At 46.1% G+C, this 14,427-nt stretch overlaps 1 protein-coding gene across 1 annotated transcript in view; it reads left to right on the top strand.

The window, feature by feature from the left end:
• The window catches only part of LOC139411963 (voltage-dependent N-type calcium channel subunit alpha-1B-like), a 153,402-nt gene extending 139,507 nt beyond the window's left edge, over nt 1-13,895 (top strand). The window contains exons 39-50 of the mRNA XM_071158730.1: nt 574-701; nt 986-1,082; nt 3,521-3,626; nt 6,940-7,047; nt 7,534-7,655; nt 7,940-8,103; nt 8,340-8,475; nt 8,678-8,794; nt 10,370-10,408; nt 11,314-11,518; nt 12,537-12,751; nt 13,323-13,895. Of these exons, the coding sequence (XP_071014831.1) occupies nt 574-701; nt 986-1,082; nt 3,521-3,626; nt 6,940-7,047; nt 7,534-7,655; nt 7,940-8,103; nt 8,340-8,475; nt 8,678-8,794; nt 10,370-10,408; nt 11,314-11,518; nt 12,537-12,751; nt 13,323-13,895 (2,010 nt within the window). The remainder of the gene's footprint in view (nt 1-573; nt 702-985; nt 1,083-3,520; nt 3,627-6,939; nt 7,048-7,533; nt 7,656-7,939; nt 8,104-8,339; nt 8,476-8,677; nt 8,795-10,369; nt 10,409-11,313; nt 11,519-12,536; nt 12,752-13,322) is intronic.
• The last annotated feature ends 532 nt before the right edge of the window (nt 13,896-14,427 follow it).

Below are 14,427 nucleotides of genomic sequence, written 5' to 3'. Positions count from 1 at the left end.
CATGGTAATGACTGACGTGAAATGGTATCAAATTTCAAATAAAATGTATTTATAAAGCCCTTCTTACATCAGCTGATATCTCAAAGTGCTGTACAGAAACCCAGCCTAAAACCCCAAACAGTAAGCAATGCAGGTGTAGAAGCACGGTGGCTAGGAAAAATTCCCTAGAAAGACCAAAACCTAGGAAGAAACCTAGAGAGGAACCAGGCTATGAAGGGTGGCCAGCCCTCTTCTTGCTGTGTCGGGTGGAGATTATAACAGAACATGGCCAAGATGTTCAAATGTTCATAAATGACCAGCAGGGTCAAATAATAATAATCACAGTAGTTGTCGAGGGTGCAACAAGTCATTACCTCAGGAGTAAATGTCAGTTGGAATTTGGCCTCCACTGATGTGCAGCCTGGTAATAAGTCTGAAACGTAGGATTAGTAGTTACCTAATGTTATGCAAAACTATTTAAATAGAAAAAAAAAATATTTGATTTGCCCTAATGTTATGCAAAACTATTTAGCTGTCGATTTTGTTGTCATACTGTGTCTATTCCTTTAAATCCTTGTTAAACCTCTCTTCCAGATGCTTAATCTGTTTGTGGCTGTGATCATGGATAACTTTGAATACCTGACTCGAGACTCTTCTATACTGGGGCCTCATCATCTGGATGAGTTCATCCGTGTTTGGGCTGAGTACGACCCTGCTGCCTGGTATGTGTCCCCTGCCCTTTCTCTTTCCCTCCCTCCCTCCCTCCATCTGGCTGGCTGGGGCTCCTACTGTATCTGACCCAGTCAGAGTGGAATCTAGTATTACTGCTACTAGTATGGAGGGGACTGACTGACACTGCCTGACACTTTGTGACTTTCTGACAATCCTCTATGTAGATGGTATGATAGCACACCTCTTAGTACGCAGTCAGCCCTCTGATGATCATTGTTCTCTTGAAGCTGTCCTGAAGTTGTTGTTTCTATATATCTGCTTGTTCTTTTTGCAGCGGACGGATTCGCTATAACGATATGTACAACTTGTTACGAATTATCTCGCCCCCCCTTGGCTTAGGGAAGAACTGCCCTAATAGGGTAGCGTACAAGGTTAGCAACCCCAGAACATTTCCTCCACTAAGGGTGCTTTGTGTTCCTATGCCAAGAGACAAAACTGAATGGCTGTGCACCAATGACTCGCCTACACACTAGCTCCTGCCCTTCTAGACTGACTGGCTTTGGTTAATGACGCCGGACAGGAAACAAAGCTTTCAAAGCCCCAACTTTGCCTGACATTTGAATCCCTACACAATGCCTGCTTTCTATATGGTAGGTTGAGGTATAAAGTGAACACATTCTGGTCTGTACCTGGTCCGTCTCCTATCTATGTACAGTTAGATTAAACATTAATAACTGATGTTTAGTCCCAAATTGATCATTTGATTCAGATCTTGAAAACATCTGAATTGGATCCACATATTTACATACTGTAATGTGTTTTTTGGGATCCTAGATGTAAACGTTGTAAAGAGAAGAGAAGGCTTGAATTAATTCTGGCATTGATACCTTTGTTTCCGTGCTCTTGGTGAACCCCCTCCCCCTGGATGTCTCTCAGCATGCGGAAGCAGACATCCTCACTACGTACGATGCTGTCATTCTCTCCCCATTAGCATCCTGTGTGTTCTGCGTCTCACTACAGACTCACTCTTCCATTCCATGTCTCCCCTCAGGGATCTGAGCAGCTCACTTCTTCCTGAGCTGAGTTCACCACCGCACTGATGCATCCCTGGTCCACCGTGGCCAAAGATGGCATCCATCTCCATGTCACTACTGGAAATCTAAATAACACAGATTTCTGTTTTTTGTTTTTTCCTTTTGGTTAATTTTGTATTTATTTTTTCCTTTGTATTCCTCTCCTCCTTCTTTAACTTCCTTATTATTCTATATTTGTTTTTTTGTTTCCTACTCTGTGAAGTGGCCGTATCAAGTACCTCGATATGTATCAGATACTCCTCCACATGTCCCCACCCTTAGGTTTGGGAAAGAAATGTCCGCCAAGAGTCGCCTACAAGGTAGCCACTCCCTCTGCTTGACCTGCCTTCCCATTGGCTTAACCTCCTGCCAATCTCTGTGCTCTGCAATGTTCTCTTGTTTGTTTTGCTAGTGCTCTGATCTTTTTGGTGTAGCCCCCCACCTCCCTCCCCCTCTTTCTTTGGAGCAGCTGGTGTGGTGATATCCGCTAAAGGCAGAGAGAAACAGTAGACCATGAGATACATACAGTATCAACACTATGTGAATGCTTGTTACTAAGCATTTTGTTACATATACAGTGGTAGGTGTTAAACTCCTAAAATATGGATAATAATTACATCATAAGATTTCATATAATCCATTCTCTGTCATTTAATACATCCAACACAGCAGACATGCACAGATGAATAATTGGAATTATCTGTATATGTTATTTTACAATGCATACAAGAAGTAATATTAGACCTATCGAGCACTGTCCCCAGACAATTTCAATCATGTATCAATCAATATACAGTCTTATTTGAAAGGGGTTTAGTATTGCTCTCCCTCTCCCTTACCTTATTTGAATCTATCCCCCGAGTTGTGTGCCTACTGAGGGTTTTGTCTTGCCAGTGTGTGTGGCTTCTGTGTGTTTTACTCCCTCTGTTTCTATCTCTCATTCTCTCTCATCCTTTCTTTCATCTCTACTTTCTCTCTATCGATGGGTGTTCCCATGTGTGGGTAGGTGTGTTTGTCTCACCCCTCCCCTCCTCTCCTCTCTCATTCTGACTTGGGTCAGCCTTACTTTTGCACTGCCTCTGATAGTAGGTGAATGCTTTTTGTGTTCAGGGGAGCTCAACTCTACCACAATAGCTTAAATATCAAACATAGTGCTATGTATGCATGTAGTGGTGTAGATATCATCCCTTTGATAAGCAGTTCTGGTGATTTTGAATGGACTGTGTGTGACACGTGGTTTTTCTGTAGATGCTAGGTCTTAGCCCTCAAGGTGTTATTGACTTGAGCAGGACTGATTCTTTTTTAAACTAATTTTATGATTGTTAGGAGGCAACCACAGAGTCGAGCTCCTGAGATCTTTGAGGCACTTCCATGGTTATGTGTACATGCCTTTTCTCACCATTATTTTGATCAATGTCAGTCTTGCACCGGTGCACTTTGACTTGCAGCATAGTGCATACTGTAGCCAATAGCAGTGAATGGCAATGTTTAGTTTGTCTCCTTGTTGTACTAGTTGAGAAAGCGTTTTGTGTGCTGTACTTAAATTATCCCGACCAAATCCTAAAACCTTCCATATGATTCATTTACAAGACCAAATCTGAAGAACAAACAATCGCATCTTATTGTATTGTTGAAATAAAAGCATGGTAAAGCACTCAATATACTCTACATGAGTCCTCTGTGAATATTACCAGCAGCACACAGTCTGGTTTCTTCTGATTGGCCAATGGTCTGGCTGAAGTGTTAACAGTAAAAGTGTGTTCTAACCTTCCCCTCTGTCCACACACTCTCTCCAGCGGCTAGTCAAGATGAACATGCCCATCGCTGATGACAACACAGTCCACTTCACCTCTACACTCATGGCCCTGATCCGGACGGCTCTGGAGATCAAACTGGCCTCAGGTCAGACAGCTCTGTCCCCTCTCTTTCCCTGTACTCTGCCCTCTCCCCTGTCCCCTCTCTTTCCCTTTTCTCTTCCCTTCTCCCCTGTCCCCTCTCTCTTCCTATCATCTGTCCCCACCCCTGTCCCTTCTCTCTCTCTCCCTGCCCCCCTCCCCCTTCCCCTGTCCCCCCTGCCCCCTCTCTCTCCCTCCTCCCTGTCCCCCTCCTCTGTTCCCTCTCCCTCCCTATCCTGTGCCCCCTCTTGCCTGTCCACTCACCCCTCTCTTTTCTCTCTCCCTATCCCTGCCCTGTCAGCTGCTGGGTGTCTGTAAAAATTCCACTGCCCAACACACAACACACTCTTGGAATGTGTGATTCCTGATAGGAGCGGTGCATACTGTGCCTCTGGAATCTATCCTTCACTTTTAATGAGGCCAACTTGATTAGATCCCTACAAATCAGCTGGGCTAGACAATCTGGATCCTCTCTTTCTAAAATGATCAGCCAAAATTGTTGCAACCCCTATTACTAGCCTGTTCAACCTCTCTTTCAAATCATCTGAGATCCCCAAAGATTGGAAAGCTGCCACGGTCATCCCCCTCTTCAAAGGGGGAGACACTCTAGACCCAAACTGTTATAGACCTATATCCATCCTGCCCTGCCTTTCTAAAATCTTTGAAAGCCAAGTTAACAAACAGATCACCGACCATTTCGAATCCCATTGTACCTTCTCTACTATGCAATCTGGTTTCCGAGCTGGTCATGGGTGCACCTCAGCCACGCTCAAGGTCCTAAACGATATCATAAGCGGCATCGATAAAAGACAGTACTGTGCAGCCATCTTTATCGACCTGGCCAAGGATTTTGACTCTGTCAATCACTGCATTCTTATCAGCAGACTCAATATCCTTGGTTTTTCAAATGACTGCCTCACCTGGTTCACCAACTACTTCTCAGATAGAGTTCAGTGTGTCAAATCGGAGGGCCTGTTGTCCGGACCTCTGGCAGTCTCTATGGGGGTGCCACAGGGTTGAATTCTAGGGCCGACTCTTTTCTCTGTATATATCAATGATGTCGCTCTTGCTGCTGGTGATTCTCTGATCCAACTCTACGCAGACGAGACCATTCTTTTTTTATTTTTTTAAATATTATTTTTTACCCCTTTTTCTCCCCAATTTCGTGGTATCCAATTGTTGTAGTAGCTACTATCTTGTCTCATCGCTACAACTCCCGTACGGGCTCGGGAGAGACGAAGGTTGAAAGTCGTGCGTCCTCCGATACACAACCCAACCAAGCCGCACTGCTTCTTACCACAGCGCACATCCAACCCGGAAGTCAGCCGCACCAATGCGCCGGAGGAAACACTGTGCACCTGGCCACCTTGGTTAGCGCACACTGCGCCCAGCCCGCCACAGGAGTCACTGGTGCGCGATGAGACAAGGACACCCCTACCAACCAAGCCCTCCCTAACCCGGGCGACGCTAGGCCAATTGTGCGTCGCCCCACGGACCTCCCGGTCGCGGCCGGTTACGACAGAGCCTGGGCGCGAACCCAGGGACTCTGATAGTACAGCGCCCTTAACCACTGCGCCACCCGGGAGGCCCGACGAGACCATTCTTTATACATCTGCACCTTTCTTTGGACACTGTTAACAAACCTCCAAACGAGCTTCAATGACATACAACACTCTTTCTGTGGCCTCCAACTGCTTTAAAATGCTAGTAAAACTAAATGCATCCTTTTCAACCTATTGCTGCCCGCACTCGCACGCCTGACTAGCATCACTACTCTGGACGGTTCTGACTTAGAATATGTGGACAACTACAAATACCTTGGTGTCTGGTTAGACTGTAAACTCTCCTTCCAGACTCACATTAAGCATCTCCAATCCAAAATTAAATCTAGAATCGGCTTCCTATTTCGCAAACAAAGCCTCCTTCACTCATGCTGCCAAACATACCCTCGTAAAACTGACTATCCTACCAATCCTTGACTTCGGCCATGTCATTTACATAATAACCTCCAACACTCTACTCAGCAAACTGGATGTAGTCTAACACAGTGCCATCCGTTTTGTCTTCAAACCCCATATACTACCCACCACTGCGACCTGTATGCTCTCGTCGGCTGGCCCTCGCTACATATTCGTTGGCAAAACCCACTGGATTCAGGTCATCTATAAGTCTTTGCTAGGTAAAGCACCGCCTTATCTCAGCTCACTGGTCAGGATAACAACATCCACCTGTAGTACGCGCTCCAGCAGGTATAGTTCACTGGTCATCCCCAAAGCCAACACCGCCTTTGGCCGCCTTTCCTTCCAGTTCTCTGCTGCCAATGACTGGAACGAATTGCAAAAATCACTAAAGCTGGAGACTTATATCTCCCTCTCTAACTTTAAGGATTGGCTGTCAGAACAGCTTACCGATCACTGTACCTTTACACAGCCAGTCTGTAAATAGCACACCCAACTACCCCATCCCCAAATTGTTATTTATCTTTTTGCTCTTGTGCACCCCAGTATCTCTACTTGCACATCATCATCTGCACATCTATCACTCCAGTGTTAATGCTAAATTGTAATTATTTCTCCTCTATGGCCTATTTATTGCCTTACCTCCCTAATCTTCTACATTTTTTGTGTTATTGACTGTACGTTTGTTTATGTGTAACTCTGTGTTGTTGTTTTTGTTGCACTGCTTTGCTTTATCTTGGCCAGGTCGCAGTTGTTTCTCAACTGGCCTACCTGGCTAAATAAAGGTGAAATAAAAATAAAAGAGGCAATTCATTTTAACTCAAGCAAAAAACATGAGTTGTAAATGTAGCTTGTTGTCTTCACAGACAGACAGACAGACAGACAGACAGACAGACAGAGACAGACAGGCAGGTAGGCAGGCAGGCAGGCAGGCAGGCAGGCAGGCAGGCAGGCAGGCAGGCAGGCAGGCAGGCCGGCAGGCAGGCAGACAGACAGACAGACAGACATTATGTCCCCTGGATGTGTAGCAGGTGCAAATGCTGCTTGTTTGTTGCTTACAGAGGGGTTTGCATTAGTATATTTGGGTCCCATTGGGTGTCATTAGCCTACTCTGGTGGGCTATGTGTTTAGGGCCTGCAGAGTGAAGGATGGCACTGTACATTGTGCTTTTCTCTAGCTTCACTGCTCACTGCCGCTTTTAATGAGCTATTCTTTATTCTCTGTCTGCTTCACCTCCACAAAGACTCTAAAAACTCATGTTTACTTTCCTGTCTTTTTGCTTGATGCTGTACTTCTTGAATTAGATCATTGTGTGTATTTGATGCTAGAAGATTATATTTTCTCTTGTGATCCTCTCCTCAGGGATGGTTGCCCAGCGTCTCTCTGATGCTGAGCTGAAGAAAGAGCTCTCCCAGGTTTGGCCAAGCCTCTCACAGAAAACTATGGATCTGTTGGTGACACCACACAAACGTAAGCACATCTGCATGGCAGTCCCCTCGGAACCTTGTCACTGATCCTTGTCCTTGTCACTGATATATTTAATATTTACAAAAAGGATACTTGGAGTGTATTTCATGCTACATCTTAAAGTGGCAAGCCCCAGACTCCTCACTCTGAAACAATATGACACATATATTGCCATAACAACCAGAACCCTTGCTCTTACTTTGCCATCAGTTAAGATTCTAGTCATTGGCTTTGTCTCCACTGACATCTTGTGGCAGGATCTAAGTATCTCACCTGAGAACAATGATATTCTAGACAGATGCTCCTTCTCTCAAGCCTGGCATGCACCAAATTTCTTCAAACAGCTAAATCACTCTTTGTTACAAGTGATACCTTTGGCTTGACTGAATTGTATTGGAGATGAAGTGATATCAAAGGGTTTGGATGAGACCAATAGAGATGGATGAGAAAGCAGTTTTCCTCACCCACTCCTCTCTGTCTCTCTTTCAGCCAATGAGCTTACTGTTGGGAAGGTGTATGCAGCCCTGATGATCTTTGACTACTACAAGCAGAACCGAGCCAAGAGGCTCAAGGAACAGCAACAGCAGCAGCAGAATGCTACTGGCTCCCAGGTAGCACACACAAACACACACACACACACACACACACACACACACACACACACACACACACACACACACACACACACACACACACACACACACACACACACATTATTACTGATACCCAGGAGTCACAAATTCCCCCCATGAAAATGTTTTTACCATGTCCTGCCAAAACCAATATGCTGATTCAAATTTCAAGTTTTGATTGATTATATTCTGAAGGTAGAGACCTGGATCAATATTGTGCAGTATGTTCAGTATATCAGCATCTTGTCGTCTTTCATCCACAGGGGAAGGTGGGGGCTCTGTTTAAACCAATACTGCCCCTGACTCACAAGCAGGATAAAGGGAAGGAGAAGGCCATGACCAACGTGGAGCCTCCCTGTGAGCTACTGCCTCAGCCCCAGGCCCTACCTAGACCCAGCTCCACCCTGCTCAACAATGGAGGCACACTGTGAGTTCACTAACATACAGCCAGTGGCCATGTCTCTCTTGTCTTGGGATAAAATACTGTAATACTTTATAATTTTAAAGCTTTTAACTTTAAAACAATCAGATGATAGTTCTATGACCGGACCACCTGGAAAACAGTGGCAATTGTAACTGAGTGGAGTGGACTATCCTGGCAAAAAGATTAAATAATAATAGAATGACAGTAACATCTTCATCTGTTTATGTCTAATAATTCAGGCCAGGCCATGATGGCACCATGAAAGGATCATCCTCCTGGGTGTCAGAGAAGTCTAGAGAGGTCCACAGACCCAGGAATAAGACACATGTCCAAAGGGGCCAGTCTGAGGATGTCCCAAACCTAACCATCCCCCAGGTACTGTAGCCAGACCAGACTGCCCTCTGCTTTATTACACACACATGAACATCATGGCCTGCTACCTGCATTTTCTCTCCTGATGTATCTGTTCACAGTACTTTACTTGACTGGATGTACTTATCTCTGTGCAAGCACTTATCTGTGTGTGTGCATGCATGCATTCGTGTATGTGTACGTATGTGTGTGATATGTCCCTCAGGAGTCAGTGGAGATGAGGAAGATGGACACCAGTTGCAGCACAGTGCCTGGTCCTGGGTCTGGACTGGAGAGCCAGGGAAGAGCTGTGTCCATGCCTCGCCTCAACGCAGAGCTGCAGGTACAGATACACCCTAACACACACACACACACACACATCATTTGTGAAGCACAGCAGATGCTCCATGCCATAACTAAACTCTCTTAGGGAAAGCATGGTTGCATGGTGTTTCTCATTGGCTATACTGTGGGTAGATTACTATGGTCAGGTGTCCATCTCTATGGGGGGGTTGAATTTCATTCGATATTACTGCAGTATAACTGCTGAAAGAAAAATTCCTTCAATTCATCCCAAGAAATATAAATAGCTCCTCATTTCCTGAGTGATATTGATGTTAATCGATTGTTGTGTTTAAGTGCATTCCTTTCAGGTTAGAATGGATGTGTGTTGATCCTACTTTTAGTGCACAGAAGAAGTCTTTGAGAATTTGATTAGAGTCTGGCAGACCGCCAACTATTTGTCCAGTATCGTTTTTCCTCTGCTGGAAACTGATTATAGTGGCTCAAAATGGATGGGTGTAGAAAATGAGAGGGGTGATCCTTCATGCGGTCAGGGAAGAAGAGAGTAATCAAGTTACTATAGGATAGAGAATGTAAAGAGCGATAAATGGGATGAGAGGAGAAGAGGATTGCATCGTGACCTGTTGTGTAATTTTTCTCACCTCTTCTAAGGGCAGGAAATCCTTCAACAATACATTTAGAGATGGCCTTTCTGAGATGGCTTGCTATTGTTAGAGTGAAATGTGGAGGCATGTACCCTGAACTCTACCCTGAAACAGATGATGGATTTACCTCTGTCTCCGGGTTGGTTTTCCATCGCTTAATTACATTTTTTCCCTTCCTTTTTGGGGTAATGCCTCATTTCCCTCTCCCTGGCGATGCCAGCACGATCAGGGCCGTAAATCTCCCAGCATGCCTCCACCTCCTCAACATCCTCTTTGTGCACTAGTGACATGTGACACCCAGGGCAGACATGAACCCTCACATGAAGCCTCTCGAAGAGGGAAAATGCCCCTTGTTTCATTTTCAAAGAAGCCCAGTGAGAAGCTAAGCCCAAATCCTTTTAAACTGGAGTGCTGGATGATAAGAGGCTGTACTTGTTGATTTAGTGGTTTCAGCACCTTTTAATATGTATGAAACCCTTTTGATTCCCTAGAGGCAGCTCTGGCCGATAGACTTGCCCCACCTGGCTCTCTGCCAGGTCAGTAGCTTGGCTCACAACAACAAAAGCTAAAGAGCCAGATGTGTTTTCTAGGATATCTTACTATTAATGGTCAAGGAGTTATTGAGTATCTAAAGACATGGGGGAGTTCTGTCTGCTTGGAATGGGTAATTCTGCCTTATTGCCAGGTGCTGAAACACAATGAGATATCACCTTCCTTTAAAAAGAGCATACTGAAAGCCAAATTCCCTCAGTGGCCATTTAAACGTAACGATGTCATATTTACAAGCGGATCATTTATTTTTAATAAGCATATCATTTTCCTGCTGCTTCTCCTTTATTCTTCTCCTAACTGTTCAATGTCACCTCTCTCTGTCTACCCTCCTATTGTCTCCGGTCTCTCTGGCCTGATGCTTTCCCATGGACCTCTCCTCTTCCTCCCCCTCCTCCTCCTCCACCTGTGCTGTGTGACAGAGGAGCAAGTCGCGCCACTCCCCGGGGACCCTGCTGGCAGTACGTAGCCCTGTCTCCTCTCCCTCATCATCTCCTCTACACCTCCTCTACTTTGTTTGTTGATCCCAAAGTACTAGTATGTGTTAAACTAGATTCTATTTAGTATTAACTGGCTGCACAGGTGTGTAAAATGGTAGGTTCTGCAAGCATATGATTGTACAGTATGTCAGTGTTTGACACTAGGTAGGACATTAACAACCCAGTATACATGTGTGTTCTATCATATACAATGTGGGGGCTATACTGTGTGATTTTAGGATGAGAGTTAAGCTCACTGTAAAACTGTAAATCAAAGGTCTAGCCAGGTACAGTGCCTCGTCGAGGAGACTGTTCCTTTGATCATTCTGTGGGGACTGTACAACACTCATTAAAACACAGCTGCTGATGCCAACCTGCTCTTAGATACCAAGCCCATGGAGTTTGTCAGTAGTAAACTAGTGATCTGAGGGAGCTGTTTTGGAGAGAGAATGGTATGCTGCTACAGGTGGAAACTGCCTTAGTTTCCTCTTTAATGCTCTTTTCCTCAAGCAGGCATCTAAGACTTAGGGAAATTGGTAGTCGTGTCTATGATTTTACCAACAACAATCTAGGTAGGCTGCTATGTTTTTGAGGACAGTGAAAATGTATTATATTTTGCAGCAAGGCTCTGCAGGACAGATGTATCTCCACTAGGTGGAAATGGTGTTTCACAAGGGAGTCAGAGAGCTGTAGAATACACCACGGAGGCTGGTGGGACGAGCTATAGGAGGACGGGCTCATTTTAATCCCTATTCCTCATGGACTAGTCAGTGATCCTTATTCCTCATGGACTAGTCAGTGATCCCTATTCCTCATGGAGTAGTCAATGATCCCTATCCTCATGGACAAGTCAGTGATCCCCACCTATTCCTATTGGTCCCACACAGCCTGTTCCTGACTGCAGCCCAGTGAAACGCTCTGCGTCCACCCACGCCCCCCAGCGCCCCCAGGAGGTGAACCTGCATGAATACACCCTGGAGAGGCCCAGCACCCAAGAAAGGCCTCACCATCACCACCACCACCACCGCTGCCACCACCACCGAGAGAGGGACAAGAAGCAGCGGTCACTGGACAGGACGCCAAGCACCATTGGTTAGTGCACAGACACACGCTATAAACACATCATGTTTTTAATGTGCAATTAGGGGTCTCTTTGTGTTATATGTTATACGAGTGATGCCAATACCCTGATTACAAAATGTGAGTATTTAACCATAAAGTCCACTGTTCCCCCAGTGTTACTAGAATGTATAGCCCTCTCTGCCTCTCTTCCTCACTGCCTTACTGTCTCTTTTTCTCTCTTCCTCACTGTCTCTCTTACTTACTGCCTCTCTTCCTCACTGCCTCGCTGCCTCTCTTCCTCACTGCCTTGCTGCCTCTCTTTCTCACATCCTCACTGCCTCTCTGCCTCGCTGCTTTACTGCCTCTCTTCCTTGTTGCCTCGCTGCCTCACTGCCTCACTGCCTTCCATCCAATCAGAGTGTGAGAAGCAGACCACAGCCCAGCTGGCTGGGATTCATCTGTTATAGAGATCAGCACTATGCTCAATGGAGGCATCGTTCAGGAATGGGTGTTACAGTGGAGCTCTGCAGCTGATCTTTATTACACAGATAAAAGGGACTGACAGACCAAAGGCTACCCAATGACCTGCTAATTTATGGGCACCTCTTGTCTCAGCAGGGCAATGCTGAGGAGAGGATCATTTTTAGTGAAGAAAAAGCCTGCTAGTAGTCTGTCCTTTGTACGTGTTTAAGAATCTTATGTTTCAGAGTAGGGTAAAGAATGGGTGCAATCAGCTGTTGAATTGGGAATTCAGAGGTGGAGGGGGTTTAGGGTTGGGTTAGGTTGAGGCCAGGATTGAACATATGCTAGGGTTGGAGTTAGGATTATGCCAAGATTGGGGTAATGCTAGGATTAGGATTAGGCTAGGTTTGACCACATCCAAGCCTAACCCTAGTCTCAACCACAACTTCAACCCTAACTCTAGCTTCATGTCAACATCCTGGTTCAATCTTAACCGTGGCCTAACGCTAACTCTAGCTTCATGTCAACATCCCGGTTCAATCTTAACCCTGGCCTAACACTAACCCTGGTTTGTATTTCCACTAAGGTGCACCAGGAGACCCGGCTGCAGAGCCCTCACCTAGAGACAGGGTGCAGGACCGCGGCCGCTCCCATGAGAGGAAGAACCACTCGACGGCAGGGGAGAAGCAGCGCTACTACTCTTGTGATCGCTACAGCAGCAGGGAACACTGCCACACCACCAAGTCTGCCAGCTGTGCCACCTCCCCAAGCAAGGTGCAGGAACCCAACATCAACAAGCAGGTGGGAGGGCATGGACAGGGTAGGATAGGATATGGGCAGGGCAGGAAACAGTATGGGTCTGGCAAGGTGGGGCATGGTATGATATGGGCAGGGCATGGAAAGGAATCAGGGTATGCAATGAATAATACACACTCTAGACATTATCCGTAAGTTTATGTCTGTCTGATTTAGTACAGCACAATGTATATTGTGTGCAACTCTCTTAGTGATGATCTGTCTGCTCTCTGTTTCTGTCTCCACTGAAACTCAACTTTCTCTTCTTTCTGCCCTTTAGTGCAACCACTCATGGCCTTTCAATTCTCTTTCCACTCTTCTTCTTCTTCACCATTTTCTGTCCATTTTGTCTGTCTTCTCCTATCTTTTCCTTCCCATCAATGACTGTCCTGTCCTTTCATCTCTCTGTCCTTCCTGGTTGTTTTGTCTGTCCTTTCCCACTATGCTCTCTTTCTTTACCATCTCTCCTCTTCCCTTCGTTCTGGTGACCCTGTCCCCCTGTCACCTCCTCTCCTGTGCGGTCTCATCTTTTTGATTTATTTATTGTTTCAAATTGATTTGTCCAATTTTCATCTAGGGTAGTGGTTCGGTTAAAGGCAGCCCAGTGATGTTGACCTCAGGGGCTATTACACCTAGCCGTGGACGCAGGCAACTCCCACAGACCCCCCTGACCCCCCGCCCCGGGGTGACGTTCAAGACTGCAAACTCCTCCCCTGTGCACTTTGTGTCTGCCCAGTGTGGCAGCGGCCTGCCCACCCTGAGTCCTGGCCGGCTGAGCCGTGGGCTGTCTGAGCACAATGCCCTGCTGCATAGTGGCACCTCTCACATCCCCTCCCCCATCACCCGCATCAGCTCTGAGCCCTTCCTGGTCTATAGTCACAGTGACCCCCAGGGCCAGGGTAGCCCGTACTGCAACCTCCGGGACGAGCTGATGAGCCCTTATGCTGCCAGAGCACGCTCCCCTCGGACTGCACGTCCTCAAATGAGGCCGGGGGCCCTCCACCTGCCTCTACCACCCCAGAAGAGACGTGTGGTGCCCAACGAATGCCACTTTACCTTTGGTGGTAATGGCAACGCCAGCCTGGGCTCTGACTCTGGTGCCAGGCCACCCAGGTACTATCACGAGGCAGAGGAGAATGAATGGTGCTAGCATGGCTTTGAACAGATGTTTTTAATGCATTTTGAGGAATCGTGATGAGTTTTATCATCTTTTTTGAAGGCTTTAGTTTACACGGTTGCTGTATGATAAGCTAATTATGGGAAATAAATCATGGAGGGGTGGAATTCATTTGAATGCGAACAAAGCAGCAGCATTTTTAGGACCTGGATGAATATGAAAGTGGATGTGGATTTGGTGAATTGTTGGTAATTCAGTTGGATCTGACCAACTGTAAGGTGTCTTATGCACTGAAGACAATGGCATTTTTCATTGAGGGCTCTTTTGCTTTGCTTCTTTATCAAATGTAATTATTTTTCAGTCTTGATATTGACCCAGATAGTAGCATAAGAAACCCTCCTACAGGTACACAGAGTAGAGATGGGTGAGCAGCAGCCCTCGTTGCTGTCTCTGCGATGAGCAGAGTGATCGGCTCAATGGCTCAAAGTCCCATGACCGGCTCAAAGTCCCATGACAATACCTAGACACTGTTAAGCAAGTGTAATAACACATGATTAGGAAATAC

The sequence above is a fragment of the Oncorhynchus clarkii genome, chromosome 6, assembly GCF_045791955.1.
Source record: "Oncorhynchus clarkii lewisi isolate Uvic-CL-2024 chromosome 6, UVic_Ocla_1.0, whole genome shotgun sequence".
Taxonomy (NCBI): domain Eukaryota; kingdom Metazoa; phylum Chordata; class Actinopteri; order Salmoniformes; family Salmonidae; genus Oncorhynchus; species Oncorhynchus clarkii.
The sequence above is the reverse complement of the archived record's forward strand: the minus strand, read 5'-3'. Positions and strand labels throughout refer to the sequence as shown.